Source organism: Triturus cristatus, chromosome 3_2 (genome assembly GCF_964204655.1).
Source record: "Triturus cristatus chromosome 3_2, aTriCri1.1, whole genome shotgun sequence".
Classification (NCBI taxonomy): Eukaryota; Metazoa; Chordata; class Amphibia; order Caudata; family Salamandridae; genus Triturus; species Triturus cristatus.
The window spans coordinates 576,176,257-576,193,161 of NC_140584.1; the positions used below are offsets into that span (position 1 = coordinate 576,176,257).

Here is a 16,905-nt window from a genome sequence, read left to right on the forward strand (position 1 = left end):
ACACATGAGTAATTGTCCAATGGCTACATATTTTTCGAAAATTAAAATGACTAAACTAAATTGCATGAATCCGAGAGCCAATACACTATTTTGTTTCAGTTAACATTTCCATATGCTTCAAGTAGTCAGTGGTTGGGTACACAGTTGATGCCCCTGGGTCAGGCAGGGTGGGGCTAAAGAGTTCGCAGAAACCTCTCTCATTTATCAGTTATCAATATTTTCTGTCTTTTTAGGTCCCCCCTTCCTAAGAAGATGGCTCCTAAAAAGAAGAACCCAAAAAAGCCAAAAGTGGAGGCAGGCCCAACCCTGGTGGGAGATGACACAAGCTTGGACATTGAACAGCTCAACACACTCAATGGCCTCTTAGATGGTGGGTCTAACGGCTTTCGCTGCACTGCCACTGAAGTGCACAACTCCAAGCATGGACTCGAGCTCCTGGAGGCCATAAGCAACATGCGGCAGGAGCACTTCCTCTGTGATTTCACCATCTCTACCAAGACCAAGGACTTTGATGTCCACAAAGTTGTTCTTGCTTCCTGCAGTGCCTACTTCAACACCCTGCTGAGGAAGGAGCCCAGTCTTCAGCGCCTGGATCTCAAGGACGTTTCTCCAGTTGGGTTGGCCACAGTGCTCAAATATGCTTATACAGGGAAGCTTGGCCTCTCACTCTACACTATTGGCAGCACAATCTCAACGGCCAGCTTCCTTCAGATGACCACTCTACTAGCCATGTGTACAAACTTCCTAACTCAGGAGATGAATGTTGACAACTGTTTGTACATCACCAACCTTTCGGAGAAGTATGAACTCGCCAACACCCGCCAAGTGGCCGGACGGTTTATGAAGGAGAACCTGGTGGAGTTTTCAGGGACTGAACAGTTTCTGAAGTTGCCCCTGGAGCAGGTACAAGAGCTGCTAGCAGATGATGACCTGTGTATTCCCTCTGAAGTGACCGCCTTCCAGATTGCCACGAAATGGCTGGATTTCAACACAGAACGTGCAAAGCATGCTGCTTCCTTAATAAGTAAAGTCCGATTTGGAATCATCACAGCACAGGATCTGGTGACCCATATACAGCCAGTCCCACGAATGATGCTGGATCCTGAATGCCATCGGCTGCTGGTGGAAGCCATGAATTATCACCTACTTCCTTTTCAGCAAAACTCACTGCAGTCCAAGAGAACGCAAATTCGCGGAGGTCAAAGAGTGTTGGTGGCAGTTGCAGGTCGCACAGCATCATCTGAAAAATCTCTGAGTCGGGAAGTCAGGTACAGGGACTCAGAGGGGCACTGGGTCAATCTGGCAGACTTACCGTCTAAAAGCTTCAATCAATGTGTAGCTGTCATGGACGGATTCCTGTACGTCGCTGGAGGAGAAGACCAGAATGATGCCAGAAACCAAGCCAAGCATGCGGTCAGCAGTGTATGCAGGTAAAAGACCAAGCGTGTAGCTAGCGGTATGCAAGCTAAGTGTTTGGCCAGAGGTGTACGCTAATAGCCAGTTCACACAATATGGAATAACTAGAGCAAGCAAGAAGTGATTAGAATTTCTGTATGCAACTGTATAGTACTGTATAGTAGCTGTAAGTCAGCCTACAAAAGTGTGTCAGGGGTCAATGTAGGCAAAGAATGTAGTCAGAGGTTTAGGCAGGTAACTGACCAAGCATACAGTCAGCAGTTCCTCACAAGTAGATCATGCGTCCAGCAGTTGATACTGATAACAAGTAAATTATGCAGTGAGTAGTATGTGCATATAACAAAAGAAGCATGTGATAGCAGTATGTAGACAAGAAGCAACTCATGGAGTCAGCTGTTTATGCCAGTAATAGACAAGAAATGCAGCCAGCAGGTAATGCTGGTGACAAGTGAATCATGCAGAAAAATACATAATTCGGTCACTAGTCTATACTGAAGATGAAGCTGTTTGCAATATGTTTAATCGTAATCACACGTTTCACATGTCAGTCACATACAGAAATCTTCAATGGCTTTGACTCCTGAAAGCTGAAATGTAATGCTTTGTGTTTCCTTTACAAATCTCCCACCTTCCAAAACTCGAATACACCTGTGGTATTGTGATACCTTATAAAACAAAATTACATTTAGCCTCACATCTCAAAAGCTTCTCTTTGTTCCTTTGATAAGACACTACCCCTGTGAGAACTTTTCTTGGTGAGGAGCACCCATCTTTTGAATTCGACGCAGGCCATGGTTAGAATGAAAGAGATGACTGTCTGGTTATGCCGTCTCTTCAGTTTGTGGTTTCGTTGGACAGTGCAACAACGTGGTTGAATCCACGGGGTCTGTCATATATATTGCCTCACTCTCAGACAAGCACAGCGAGCCTATGCTGGCAAGGACCCTCTCAGCAGCGGCCCGTGCTGGTCAGAGTGGTGGGGCGGGGTGGGGAAGGGGATTTTGAAAGACAACGAGGGGAAATTATTTATTTAGATTTCCCCTCGTGGTCATCTGTCGAATCCCCCCCAACTCAGCCCCACCGTCTCATCGCTCTTACCTGCACGGGCCGCTCCTGGACTGTCTTCCTTTGCTGTGCCACATGTGCATATAGACTAAACTGCGCTGTTGCTGCTCAACCATAATCCCACAAAGCTAGAGGGTCAGATATACAAAGATTCCATTCCCAAGTTGATTTCCGAATTGCACACCAATGCTTTGCAAATGGAAACACATTTTGCAAACCAATATGTACTATTATGTCAGTATGCAAAATCACCATTCGCAGGGGGTCGCAGGCCGACGTGCCTCACTAATATTCATTAGACAGGTCACAATTTGCAACGGAAAATTTGAAATGGATTTTGTACACTACAAAATAAAATTGCAGTCGCAAAAAGCATGAACTTGTGAATTGCAGGGTTTGCAACCCAAAAATCCTTTGTACATCTATCACGCAGTCTCTCCTTGCTTCTGACCCTTTGAGGGATGGTACCACCTCATTGCCCTCAGATGTAGCCAACTTATTTGTCATTTGCTAAGAGCCCACGCTATACACAGGGTGCTTGAGGGCTATGCGGCATATCAGGAGCCTGCTGGGCTCTCTGGGATCTCCTGCCATAGATAGTTTAAATAAGCTACCACCATAGCAGATCACATTTAAACACTGCCTTCTGCTCCAACATTCCTCTGACCTGTTGCTGTGCTAAGACCCTCTTTTTGTCTCAGAAAAAGGGCAAGGCCATCACACATGTGCTCCAAGGCCTAATGAGGAGTCAGCATTATCCTCCAACCTGCAGAAGCTGATAAAGTCAGACACCATGTCTCCGTCCAGTGGGAGGGACCTTGGAATGGTGTGGTGCATCACCCATGCTGTGCCAAGCATTCACTCGCATACAATGAAGAGCCGGAGCCCATGTTCCAAGTAGCTGTAATGTATAAACCCTTATGTGGCTTTTACATAAATTCCATACAACTACCATTTCCTCAAAAATAAATTCATCATTTCGGGTAGGAATTTACCCAAGCAATTACAAGTGCTCTCATGAGACAACTTCTTAAATAATTAAATCTAATCTCTGCTGATTCCAACAGTTATCATCCCATTGCAAGCCTCCCACTCATTGGTAGAGGCTGGTATCCGTGTCCACTAGTCAACTACAATCCCTATAGAATAATACAATCTATTTGATGAAGACCAGGCTGGTATCAAACCAGGACAGGGAACCAAGACGACTCTTAGGACATGATAGTCAATCTACTAGAAAGAGTGAACAAAGGGGGTGTCAGCTCCTGGGACCACTGAATCTCTCTTCAGTGTGTTCGATGCTGCAGACTTGCTGCTCCTGGCTCACTACTTTAAGGAAGCTTGTGACGTAGCCTTAAACTGGCTCTTCTTATTTTAGTCGCATGAAACTGAGTGATACATATGAGAACACACACCTCCTCACCATTTATGCTCCCTTGTGGATACCACAGCAGTACCCACTGCCCCCTCCCCATTAATCTATATCCTCTATTCCTAACCATGATTATTGGACAATATAATTTAGGATTCCAATCTTATGCGGATGATGCTCAGATCACTCTAAGAGCCGACAGCAACAATTCCAGCGTATGAATGCTTACACATCGACTCCAAGAAATCCTACACTAGAGAAATAATAATTCACTTCAACTAAACGAAAACAAGGCAGGCCATTCTGGTAGGGACTAGACACAAGTTAAAATGGACCGGGGCTGGGAGGGAAAGAAGTTACATGGACAGGGGGGTGGGGGGGGGCATTAATGGGTAAAGTATTGAAATGAGCTCCTGGCCAGGGAGTGGCTGGAAAGCAGCAGAATTACCCAGTGGTTTGTAACCCTTGGTTTTCTTTTACGATGCTTAAACGAAAGTCTTGCATCCCACATTCGACTCAGGTGACCTCAGAGGATTGACTTGCTTTTCACCGCTGATTCCTTTTCTTTTTCGACCTATTTTGTGCTACTGAGAGTTGATGTTCTTTTAACTGAGTAGCATTTAGGCAAACTGTGACTATACTCCAGAACTTAATTTTTGCCTAATTTCTCCCTATAGAATCCACCCAGGGAGTGTGTAAATGAAAAAGTATTCCCATGCTCTATTAATCATACATATGTAAACATTTCCTCTAAATGAAAAGTAATTGCCTGTTGTGTAAATCTTAGAAAAGACATGTTAAACTGCTTGTCTATGTGTTCCCTGCAATGGAATTGTTTTTTGTGTATCTGATAGAGACCATTAGTTGTAGATTCTCTACCTTAGAATTTCCCCCAGACGTCAGTCTGGATCCAGTGATTTTTCATAATCAGTACCCCTGCGCGTCTGTATGTGGCGTCGTTAGACTCCACGTCCGTCAGCGGCATCGTGGGCACCAGGATGACGTCCCGGGACCTATATAGATGCCACCAATGCGCGCTGTTTTTTCTTTTTCCATGCCAGCCTAAGCGCAGATCCGGAGAGAGCTACCCCTTAGCAATTTTCTGGATAGCCTTTTTGTCGACCTTTTTCTTGAGTCTTGGACTCCTGGGGGTATATTCGCAAGAACGTGTGATAACTACCACAAGAGTAGCGTTACGCAACTTTCAATATCGCAGCCTATCGTGGGAAAATAACCCCTTGCCAACGTGGAATTCACACGGCGGTAGCATGCGATAGTCACCAGATAACACGCCAAATCTCCGCATGAAAATCAATGCCACGCCACATAAATGCGATACGCGAACGCAAGAAAACATGCGATGAGGCCAACCGCGGTACAAAAAGTAGCAAAAACTAGCCACAGGCCAGCAAAGCCCACGTGTATGGCGGAACAATGCATCATAAAAACCACGGAAAAAAGACACCAAAAATAATCCAAAGCACGTAGCAACATGGATGCACCCTGACCCAGTGCAGGGGCCAACTCGAACCCACAACCCCACAGACTACCAACAAGGAACAACTGGGTCGGGGAAGGCCAAGGAGAAGAGGGAGAGGAAGACAGGGTGCAGACCGTAGGAAAACAAGACCAGTGTCACGGAGGTACCAGAACACTACCAGCAACTGACCCACTAGCAGACCACCTGGATTGCAGTCGGAGTGCCCAGGAGGCCAATCCAGGAGGCCAATAGGCACCGGCAGGACGTGACTACATAAACTAGGAACAAACCTGCTGCCAACAGGAAGGCACCAACGGTGACAGGAGGTGGCAGTCCAGCACCACCGGAGGAGCAGAAGGAAACCCAGGCCACAATCATCAGTGTGGAGACGGTGCAAGGAGTAGGGAGTACGGACACAGCTTGAGGGGACCTGATACAACATCAACAGGGAGTGCAACCAACAGGAACTGGGGGGTACGGGGGGAGTGGGCACAATGGCATACATGCACAACAAGGTGTAGCATACTGCACACCCACAATCACACCGGTCCACGGACCCGATCCCCTTGGCACACTGCAGCACACACACATAGCACGAACAGCACTCCCACATTGATGACAACAAGGAACAAGACGACACTGCAGAACAGAGGACATAACTGGCTCCGCACATGCGCAGAAACATGCCTACTACATCTGACGGAGGCGGAAACTGTGAAATGGAAATGTACGCGTACGACATCACATCCATCATGTAGACCAAATGTACACTGTCCCGCAGAAGAATCAAGCACCCCCCAAACAGTCACAATGTACATTGCCATACAGTCTGCTTGCAAACCTGCACAATGCGCCAACATATATGTCAACGCAAAGTCAATACGCACCTCCCCTTCACATTGCAGAGGGGCACACAACACCTTCAGCAGAGCACCAAATACAACACATCAGTGATGCTGGAGAGGACCACCACACCGTCAACACCAATGCCCTACAACAGCACATGGATATCCCATGCAACCCCCCACCAGGATCCGGACAGCCAAGCTACTCAGAGGAGAACACCCAGCCTGCAACAGACCACACAGCAGGAAGCATCCGCAAGCACAGCTGGATCACGACACTTCACCCACCCACACATCGCACCACAATGCCATGTTCCTGCACACCAAAAGGAGGTGGCCCAACAGGTGTGGTTGGGGGCCGAACCCATGGAATGCGAACCAGGACACATACGTAGGTGTCCATCACCCTTCAGGGGCCACCAACACCCCACTAAGGTGACCCACACTGCCATAGAGACACATGCAGTTGCACATTCACAGTACAGAACCTCAGGCAGGGGCGGTCAAATTATAGTCACACACCCATGTTGGCTCTGCGTACGATGGCCCTGGCCACTCCCCTTACAAATTGAGTGGATGACAACAAAGCTACATGTCCAAGCTCCAACCCGCTGCCTGTGGTGACACGTCTGCATCCGATGTACACAGCACAATGTAATGGCTTCGGCCCAGGGTCCTCATGCATATAACAAGACCACTGGGACATACGCAGATATCATGTTGAACTGGCTACAGGCACATGCGCCCAGCCACTATATTGGCAGGGCCACATGTACAGTGAGGCCTGTGCTGGATGTGTGTGGGGTGAGTGTAAGCCATTCCGCACGGAATGTCTGGTGCTGGCAACCACTTGAACATTAGACACCAGTGCAACGGAAACAGAAAACATATGCATACAAGAGTAAACTGCTGAGCAACATGGAGAGAGCCGGAGAAAGTCCAGAGGACAGCCAACATGCAAACAGAAGTGTCAGTGAGTTGCAGTGCACTGGGGATGGGACACTAGAGATGAGCGCGCCCATGTGAAGAAAAAGTCTCGGATTGTGTCCCTCCCGCAGACACCTGATACAGATGCAGTGGGGTGTGTCATACCTGCATCATCTTCCCCATCAACGTCTCAGGGCCCCCACACTGTCTGAGGTGACATAGCTGCGCAACCTCTCCACAGCTCAAAACTCAATCAGTAACGGACAATGGCTTGCAGTGCACTGAGTCACTGGCACCTGGAGTGCTGAGCAGGGTATCAGGTCTGAGCAACTCCGTAAGTCTGTCAGGACTACCGTGTCGACTGTGGCAGATGGCTGCTGGAGGTGGTACTTGCAGTGGTGGTATGTGCATCCTGTGGTGATGCTACGTCCGGGCCGGTCAGGACATGATTTGGTGTGTGAGCCCTGGTGGGACGCTGTTGGGCCCGGAGGCTGCGTACAGCGCAAGGCCACAGATAAATGGCGTTGATGACCCCAAAGCCAACGCTTCAGGGGCCATCCAATATCTCAGAAGAAGGGGGACCTGACCAGCACAGAGTTAGTTGCCCCGGATGCACAGCGGCCGGCACAGGCACCCAGCCATGGGAGGTGACTTGCGGTGCAGTCAGATGGGCCATGCGACCTGAGCGGGTGACCATCAATGTTCGAGGTGTATGTTGCGGAGGGTATCGGGGGACAGTGGAAGGTGTCCTCCAGGACATGACGCCGAAAGGTTTGATTTGATCCGGAAGCAGCAAATGGAGGAGTGGAATGTGACAGTCTCGTTGCCACCACCAATTTGGTCTCAGCTACATGAGAATGAAAACTGCCCCCTAGTCCATAGACTCAGACGCCACCAAAGTTCGACCAGAGAATGTCCATGATTGTCGGGGAAGAGACTTAGTGGCACCGGGGCTGAGAGGAGATGCTGTCTGCGATGATGCCGGTACGCTGATATGAACTCAGCCATTGCAAAATGAAGATTCTGTGACCTACTGGTCAGCAGTGGCCCACAGCCACGTGTCGTTGACTGGAGAGGCACAGAGTTAGTGACACAAGGGCAGTTGTTGGTAGTGTTTGATCACCTCCGTAACGATGATCTTGTTCCCTCCGGACTGCAACGCGTCAGCCTCTTACGCCTCTCCGTGTCTGCGATGACGTGTATTCTGCCTTTTGAATAACCGATGTTCAGTTCCAAATCTATGACCCACTTGTGCGCATCGTAGGCCGAGGGCAGTAGTCCGCGTGTGGTTGTGATGCCATGCACAGACTTGTTGGCACCACATCGAAGTGAGTATAGTGACTTGTCCTATGCCTTAAATGGTGTTCACTGCCATGGTGTAATCAAGACTCAGTTCCAAATGTGTGACCTACCTGACCGTGGTGTAGGCCTGAGGCAGAGGGGAACAACCTTTACAACGCAACCTTTACAACGCAACTTTTACAACGCACTACCTTTACAACGCATTTTTTACAACGCATAATCCATTACAACGCATGACATTACAACGCATGACACTACAACGCATTTTTAAAAACTACCTTTACAACGCATTCCATTACAACGCATACTACCATTACAACGCATACCATTACAACGCATAATATTACACTACACTATCCAACACTTACCCTACTGTTGCACCCCCTGGAGTTAGAATAGTAATTTTTACCCCTATACTATCCAACACTTACCCTACTGTTGCACCCCCTGGAGTTAGAATAGTAATTTTTACCCCTATACTATCCAACACTTACCCTACTGTTGCACCCCCTGGAGTTAGAATAGTAATTTTTACCCCTATACTATCCAACACTTACCCTACTGTTGCACCCCCTGGAGTTAGAATAGTAATTTTTACCCCTATACTATCCAACACTTACCCTACTGTTGCACCCCCTGGAGTTAGAATAGTAATTTTTACCCCTATACTATCCAACACTTACCCTACTGTTGCACCCCCTGGAGTTAGAATAGTAATTTTTACCCCTATACTATCCAACACTTACCCTACTGATGCACCCCCTGGTGTTAGAATAGTAATTTTTACCCCTATACTATCCAACACTTACTCCACTGTTGCACCCCCTGGAGTTAGAATAGTAATTTTTACCCCTATACTATCCAACACTTACCCTACTGTTGCACCCCCTGGAGTTAGAATAGTAATTTTTACCCCTATACTATCCAACACTTACCCTACTGTTGCACCCCCTGGAGTTAGAAAAGTAACTTTTACCCCTATACTATCTAATACTTACCTTAAATGCAATTTAATATAATGCGTTGTAATGGTATGCGTTGTAAAGGTATTATGCGTTGTAATGGAAATGCGTTGTAAAGGTAGTTTTTAAAAATGCGTTGTAGTGTCATGCGTTGTAATGTCATGCGTTGTAATGGATTATGCGTTGTAAAAAATGCGTTGTAAGTGCATGCGTTGTAAAAGTGTGCGTTGTAACGTCATACATCCGAGGCAGAGGTCAGCACGACCCATTCACCACGTGTCGCCGGCATAGGTTGGATGGCCCCACCGGCCTGCGTAGTTCAGGTTCAGTGGCACCATGTGTTGGAACACCTCCGTGTATGTGACCAGGGTTTTATCCGGTCTGAGCCGCATCTTCCTCTTACTCCTCTCCGTGCAACCATTGCTGTGGACTCTGCCATTCGTGATTTGCGCCTAGGTGCTGGATGTGGGACCTACTGGTCCGCAGGGTAATCCTGGTCCCTCATCCATGTGTCGCCGGCTGGCGTTGAACAGGGTTAGTGGCACCACGTGTCGCCGGCTGGCGTTGAACAGGGTTAGTGGCACCATGTGTCGGAGGCTGGCATTGAACAGGGTTAGTGGCACCATGTGTCGCAAGAAGCCCATATGGAACTATGCCTCACTGATCGAAGGGAGTCTGGTGCTGTTGCCGGTGGCCCTGATTTGGGGTCACTGCCATTCATGACTCAGGACACAGTTTCACACATGAGACCTACTGGGCCGAGGAGTAGGCCTGAGGCGGTAGTAGAATACGTCAACGAAAAAGAACTAAAGCGGACCCGTGTCGTGCAGGCCGTGATGGTCTGAGGAGGCTGCCAAGGTCGTGGGACTCAAGTCTGGAGCTTGAGCCGGAACGTGGTGGGCCCTCCTTGACACACGCCGGTGTCGGCAGGTGATCAGTGAGGCCTGGCTGCGCAGGGGCGGGCCTGTCGGGTTCCTGGTCCGGCAGGCACACAGCGTCGCAGGCAACTCCGCTCTAGAGAACGGCGTCGGCCTCATGGCGGGGTGAGAGGCGCCGCCCTGGCAGAGACATTGGGCTTTCTGGAAGACGACCTCGCCCAGGGCTACGTGCTACTTATTCACACCCCTACGCTGGCATGGCATATGCCGGGCCATCCCAATCCGGTCACGCTTGGGGGGGCATAATAGGCAAGATTTCCGCGAGGTCCCCCACTGGCTGTGGTGACATGGTTGCATCCACTGTCCACTACACACCATACACCAGAGGTGTATGTCGCCATGGATATGGGTGTGTGCTGCATACTGCGGTCTGTCCAGCACATCTCCGCCACTCTTGGCATTGTGTACTTTCCCAATCATGGTACTAATGCATCCTTCACACATGCCTGTTTGCCACCTCTCCCCACATTCGGCTGTTGTGTGGCTGAGGTGCCATGCCGTTGACGGCTCATGTTCACGGCTTGGCCAGGTAACCATTGTGAGTTGTTCTGTCGTGTCTGGTGGGTGGGCATGTTGTTGTGCATGTTGGTTGTGATTTTGTGACATGTGCATTGCCAGAGTTGCGATTTGCATGGTTGTGGAGTTGAGGTGAGTGGGGTGTTCATTTGGAACTTGCCAAGGGGCTGCGCATTTCCCTTGGTGCCATCCTGGGAACACTGGTTGCTGATGGACTGTCGGCGGATGGAAGAATCATGCACACTGGCTGTGTATTTGAAGGCAACGTTGTTGGAGGTTCCACGGTGTTCTGTTGTTGCCTGCACATTGGGGTGGGACGTGTGCTTTCTGCTGCGGTGATTGTGTGCTGTTTCACCAGGGGGCACAGGTGGGACATGTGTGCTGTGGATTGCCCCCAACACGTGCTTGCATCCTGCTATGGCGTATGATCCTTGCTTGGTCTCCAGCGTGACCTGCGCATTGTGTTGGACGTATGGGGACTGGAGTACCAGGGTGATGGTGATGTCCAGGACAGGTGTGAGGGACTTTGATGTGGCTGGCAGTGGGACTCCTCCGACTCTGGCGGGTGTTGATATGGGGGTGCCAGGGGCCAACAGGTGCAGCCAAGTCAGCAGCTTGGTGTGGGGTGGGATGCTGGTTGTCCGCTGTGTTGGTGCCGTAGGCCTGTTGGGCGATGATGGTCGGGATGCGTGGGGTGGTTGTCCCTTTCAGCCTGTGGTGGATGGTGACATTATCAGGATGGGTCTGTGCGGCTGGTATGCTTCCTGGGGGTCTGCTGTCTTTGTCTGCGCTGCGTCTGTGGTGGTGTGAGGGTGTTCCAGGTGTGGGCTGTGGTCCTGGGGTGGTGTCGGTGGGTGTTGTGGCCCTCTTGGGTGTCCGGGCCGCATGATGGGTGGCTTAATGGCATCTGTTGCCCTTACGATGTGGCCCTGGGCTGGTCTCCCTTTGGTGGTGCAGGCTGCCGTCCGACTTTACACCAGGTGTAGATTTCCTGGTGCTAACGCACCTTATCGCCTGTTTTGTGTTTTTATCGCAGTTCTGTCTGGTCGTTGAGAATGTTGAGGTGTGATGTTGTTGCGGCTTTTGGCACGGGAACGCCCACCCTGCATCTCATAAGCGATAGTTGTGGGGAGCCTCTGTGGCGATGTTTTTTGTGTCTGCTATCGCGGTTAAACTGGAGCTGTGGGCTGTTTACACCGGCCTGTGAATGGGAAGGTATTTTTATCGCAACTTTGGCCGCGATAAAGTGGCGTTGACTCGACGATAGTTTCTTGTGAATATGCCCCCTGGTGTGTCGAGGATGTTCCAACGTCAGACTGGCTTCAAGCCCTGTGGCTCCTGTCATCGGGCGATGTCTGTGACGGATCCGCATCTCGTGTGCCTTTGGTGTCTGGAGCACGACCACGACCTAAAGTTGTGCTACGCTTGCCAGGCCATGAACCCAAAGGCTTTGCGGGAGCGGTCCCCAAAGCTGTTGGAGACCCAGCGCTTCGCTCCGCGTCGCTCCCGTTCTCATTTGAGGGGAAGGTCATGAGTACTATCACAGTCTATCGCACTCTAAGTCATCAGGGAGGTCGGGTTAGTCAGGCACACACAAAGAAGTTAAAGAAGCACAGGTGTTCTTCAACTTCTCCCCGTCCGTCGGACGACATGACGTGGGACTCCGAGGATCGTCGCTCGAAAGCTCCGTCCCCGGAGCCATGTTCTGAGACGACTCCACGCCTCCCCACTTTTTCAGGAGCTGGAGCGTCTCCTGCCCAAATACAAAACTTCTATGAGATCCACTACCTCATTTTAGGGCAGCTCAGGCCCCGCAGAGTTGGTTGGGGGCCCTAGGCCTTTGAGCCGGTGGCTTCAGCCCAACTCCAGAGGGCCCCGTGGATCCGTCCAAAGTGAGCACGGAGCCAGATCGATGTTGACCAGCATCAGTTCTGATGCTGTGAGGGACTTTTGTCTGTGTTCATCCCTGGCGTTCCTTTTGGGCCAGAAGTTGGTGAAGAGGAATGGGAGGGGCAGATGTATCCTTTAACTGATCAGATTGAAGAACCGGACTGTCGGCTGGACCTCGGTGAGGTCAGTAATCTGGAAACATCCCCTGACACTGGCTTGCTTTCACCCTCTACCGTGGCTACGGAGGAGGGAGCTTCCTATGCTGTGGTGATGAGGAGGGTAGCTGAGGTCCGAGGTCTCTAACTCTCTTTGGTGGCAGTCAGGACTAACCTCCTGACAGAGGTGCTTCAGCCTCCTGCTTCCACTTCTGAACCCCTTTTGCCATTCAAAGAAGTCATCACTGATGTCGTTCTAGGCACCTGGACCAAGCCCAGCACAGGGGCTCCTGTGGACAGCAAGGCAACCGCCTCCCGCCATCACCCCGCTCCGGACGACCCAGCGTTTCTAACGCAACATACCTCCCCTGAGACCTTGGTTGTCCAATCCTCATCTTCGAAAGGTGCCTTCCCTTCTGCTCCCCCGGTTAGGGAATCCAAGAATCTGGACCATCTTGAGAAGAGGATGTTTTCTTCCTGTAGCTTGGCACTGCGGTTGGTAAATACCGCTTGCCTCTTGGGCCAATACTCCTGCACTATCTGGGATACGGTTGCACATGTGCTGCCTCATTGCCCAAAGAAGGCCCAGGCATTCTCTCCCAGGCAGTTACGGACGGGAGAGACACAGCCAAAGTCACCATCCATTGTGGACTCGATATCGCTGATTCACTGGGCAGAATGATTGCTACGTCGGTAGCTCTCAGGCGCTACGCATGGGTGAGGACTTCCGGCTTCTTGGGGGATGTCCAATCTTCTTTGAAAGCCATGCCCTTCAATGGAACTTGCCTTTTCAACGACAAGGCAGACTCAGCGCTTGAGCGCTTCAAGGATTCTCAAGCTACGGCCAGATCCTTGGGCCTCACAGCTAACTCCCGTCCACCTCAGTCTGTCTTTCATCCCTTTTGTGGCTATGGAGGGGGTCCAAGCCACGTCCTGTCCAGTCCAGCCACCGAGTCATGCAAACTGTCCAGCCCTGCATGGCTGCGGACATGGGTCAGTGAGCCAGCAGGCAGGCCAGTATACCCTTTACCCCTTGCCACTGCCGCCAAACCTTTCTATTCCAAGTTCCAGGCCATCAACGGCCAGTTGGAGGCAGAATTCACCATTGTCTCCTGCCCTGGCAATCCATCATGTTGGACAGGTGGGTTCTGCAAATCGTCCAAAGGGGCTACTCCCACCCCTTCGAGACTATACCTCTTACCATGCCACCCTCCTACTACTGTATGTCAGAGGATCATTTGACACTTCTCTGCAAGGAAGTTACAGCTCTCTTGGTCAAGTGGGCCATAGAGAGAGTGCTAGATGTTGGACGTGGTTGTTATTCTCGCTACTTTCTGGTGCCCAAGATTTTGGAGAAAATGACTCTGCGGCTGCTGTGCCTCATGGTCTCCTGCATCCTGCTGGTGGATCATGCCAGATGGCATATGAGGGCTCTGCAGTGGGACCTGAAGTTCCAGTGGGTGAAGCATCAGGGGAATCTTTCTGATTATGTTCAGATCTCGAAGGGAACTGTGCAACAACTGCAGTGGTGACTAACAAACCAAGACTGGGTCAGAGGCAGATCCCTCTCCCTTCCCCAACCAGATCTAATGATGGTGACAGATGCTCCACTCCTGGGATGGGGCGGCCACCTGGGAGAGACGGAGATCAGAGGGGTCTGGTCTCCGGTGGAGTCCGGTCTCCAAATCAACCTTCTGGAGCTCCAGGCAATCAGACTGGCACTGAAAGCATTCCTTCCCTGTTGGTGGCTGGCTTACCAAATGGTGTCCACTTACTTAAGTGAAGCGCCTTGCACTAATCCATGCAAACCTTATGGTGATTTTAGTGGTCTTAGACAACCATAGAAAGACCTGAGAAGTGAAATCGGAATACGCAGTAGACCACAATGGAGGACTTAAAAAACGGTGCCACTGCCGAAGAAGGTGAAAGAGTCTAGTGGAATCCAAGGATGGATTTTTGGACAGGAGTACCTGCAAGCAGAGGGGACAGAGTCTATGCCACTCGGAAGTGACCAGGAGGCACAGAAGACCAATGACCACCGATGATGGAAGATGCAGAAGTGATGACGGTGACCTTGTCGCTGCAGCTGTGAGGAACAGGCGATACTGTAGAAGACCAGGAGCCATTCACAAGCTGTTCCACGCCAGAAGTCGAGAACTACGAGGTCGGTGTCCAGCGGGAGCATCAACAGCCTTGGCAGCAGCAATAGACGTGGCAAACAAAGAAGGTGCAGTCTTGGGACCAGCAAGGCCCAAGCGACTCACCAAATGCAGTAGAGTCAAAGCAGGCCATGTCAAAGCAGGCCCTGAGCAAGCACAGGAGCCCACTGAAGCCAAAGAAGACCCACTGGCCGAAGGCACAGGAGTCGCAAGAGGACCTCGAACAGCTCACCAAAGATGAAAGCCCACGGTGCAGAAGATGCGAGGAGGATGAAGATCTTGGCAGGAAGTGATTCTGAAGGCTGGCGCTTACAGTAGCCTGAAGATCTCTGGAGGACAGAGTCAACAAACCTTGGCCGCTGCAAGTCAGCACTGTGCTCAGGGGTTCTGTTCCAGCGGTTCTGACGAGGGATGCTGACCTCAAACCTGCTGAGAAGACAGTGCAGGGCTTGAGAGAGTTGTAGAAGCACCGCCTGTCTTGCTGAGCCTTTCGGAGTCCGTATGACATCAGGAGCAGCAGATTGGTCAGCTTGGTTGTGGTGCCAGCAGATGCAGGGGAGTGACTCCTTTAGTCCAAGGGAGATTACTTTGAGTGTCCTTGATGCCCACAGTCCTGGAAAGGAATCTGAATGGAGCACAGGCACAGACGATGCAGAAGACTGGCAGGATGATGAGACCAGGAGCAGCAGGACTCTTCCTTGGTGTAGTCTCGGTTCCTAGGCGAAGTCCAACGAAGTCCAAAGTGCCCAGACGGTAGAATCTTGTCCCATGATGAATCTGAAAAGCCACCCATAAGTAAGCCCCTAGGTATCCTAAGGAGAGGGTTGGGACGATTCAAGGATCCCTCCCAAAGGAGGGGCTGGACAAAGGGGAGGATTCTCCCATGTCCTCTGTTCAGTTTCGCACCAGAGCAGGAGCCAACGGCTCCCTGAACTGGCTCAAACTAGAGTATGCAAGGAGGCACCAAATATGCCCTTCAAACCAGTCTGGTAGCGCTGGCAAGCACCTCCACCCTAGCCCAATACAGTAAGTCCTGTCTGGGAGGTGGTCACACCTCCCTGTGCAAGGAAACCAATTATTCTGCCTACCCCTGCTCGAGCTCAGCTCAACAGCAGGAGGGCAGAATCATGTCTGTGGTCGGCAGCAGCACTAGCTTGCTGTTAGTCCCTGAAAGACTGGTACTGGTTATGCAGGGGGGCACCCTTATGGAGCCCACCCAGTACATAGCATCCTACATCTAACACTGGAATCAGTATTGGGGTAGGATTCCAACATATCTGATACCATATAAGACCGGTTTTGGCGCAGCCAATATATAGTTAGACATCTCATAATTGACTTGATGTCCACTATAAGTATTACATGGCTGACCACACTTTACAAAGCCTGGAGAATGCTCGTGCAGGGGTACCCTCACACTTGTAACCAAGAGCCTGCCATAGGGGTGACTTATAGGTTTTAAGTGTAGTGACCTCAGATATAAGGAAACTTATATCTGTTGTAAGTGGTGCTGGTACTAACTTACACAGCCTGCAATTGCTGGCCTGTAGTCACAGTTTGAGTAGTCTCTCATGGGTGGCATAATTCATGCTGCAGCCCATGGGAGACTCCTAGTGTACCTATTCCCTGGGTACCTTAGTACCATATACTAGGGACTTACAGGGGTACACCAGTAGCCAATTGGGAAGGTACCAAAGTACTTACCATGGTCAAATTTAGGGAGGAAGCACAGTGACTGGGGTCCCGATTAGCAGGATGCTAGTCAGACTAGCTAGTCAGTCTAGTCAGAAAACTTAATAACACCAGCAAAATTGGGGGGGGGGGGCCATGAAAGCAGATCCTACTTTCCTACATTCCCTCTCTCAAGGGGAAAATGAC

The 16,905-nt window shown here is 50.5% G+C and overlaps 1 protein-coding gene across 1 annotated transcript in view; it reads left to right on the top strand.

Annotated features, from left to right (window-relative positions):
- The window catches only part of LOC146857723 (kelch-like protein 31), a 61,148-nt gene that overhangs the window by 39,452 nt on the left and 4,791 nt on the right, over positions 1 to 16,905 (top strand). The window contains exon 2 of the mRNA XM_085648319.1: positions 234 to 1,430. Within this exon, the coding sequence (XP_085504445.1) occupies positions 253 to 1,430 (1,178 nt within the window). The 5' untranslated portion in view covers positions 234 to 252. The remainder of the gene's footprint in view (positions 1 to 233; positions 1,431 to 16,905) is intronic.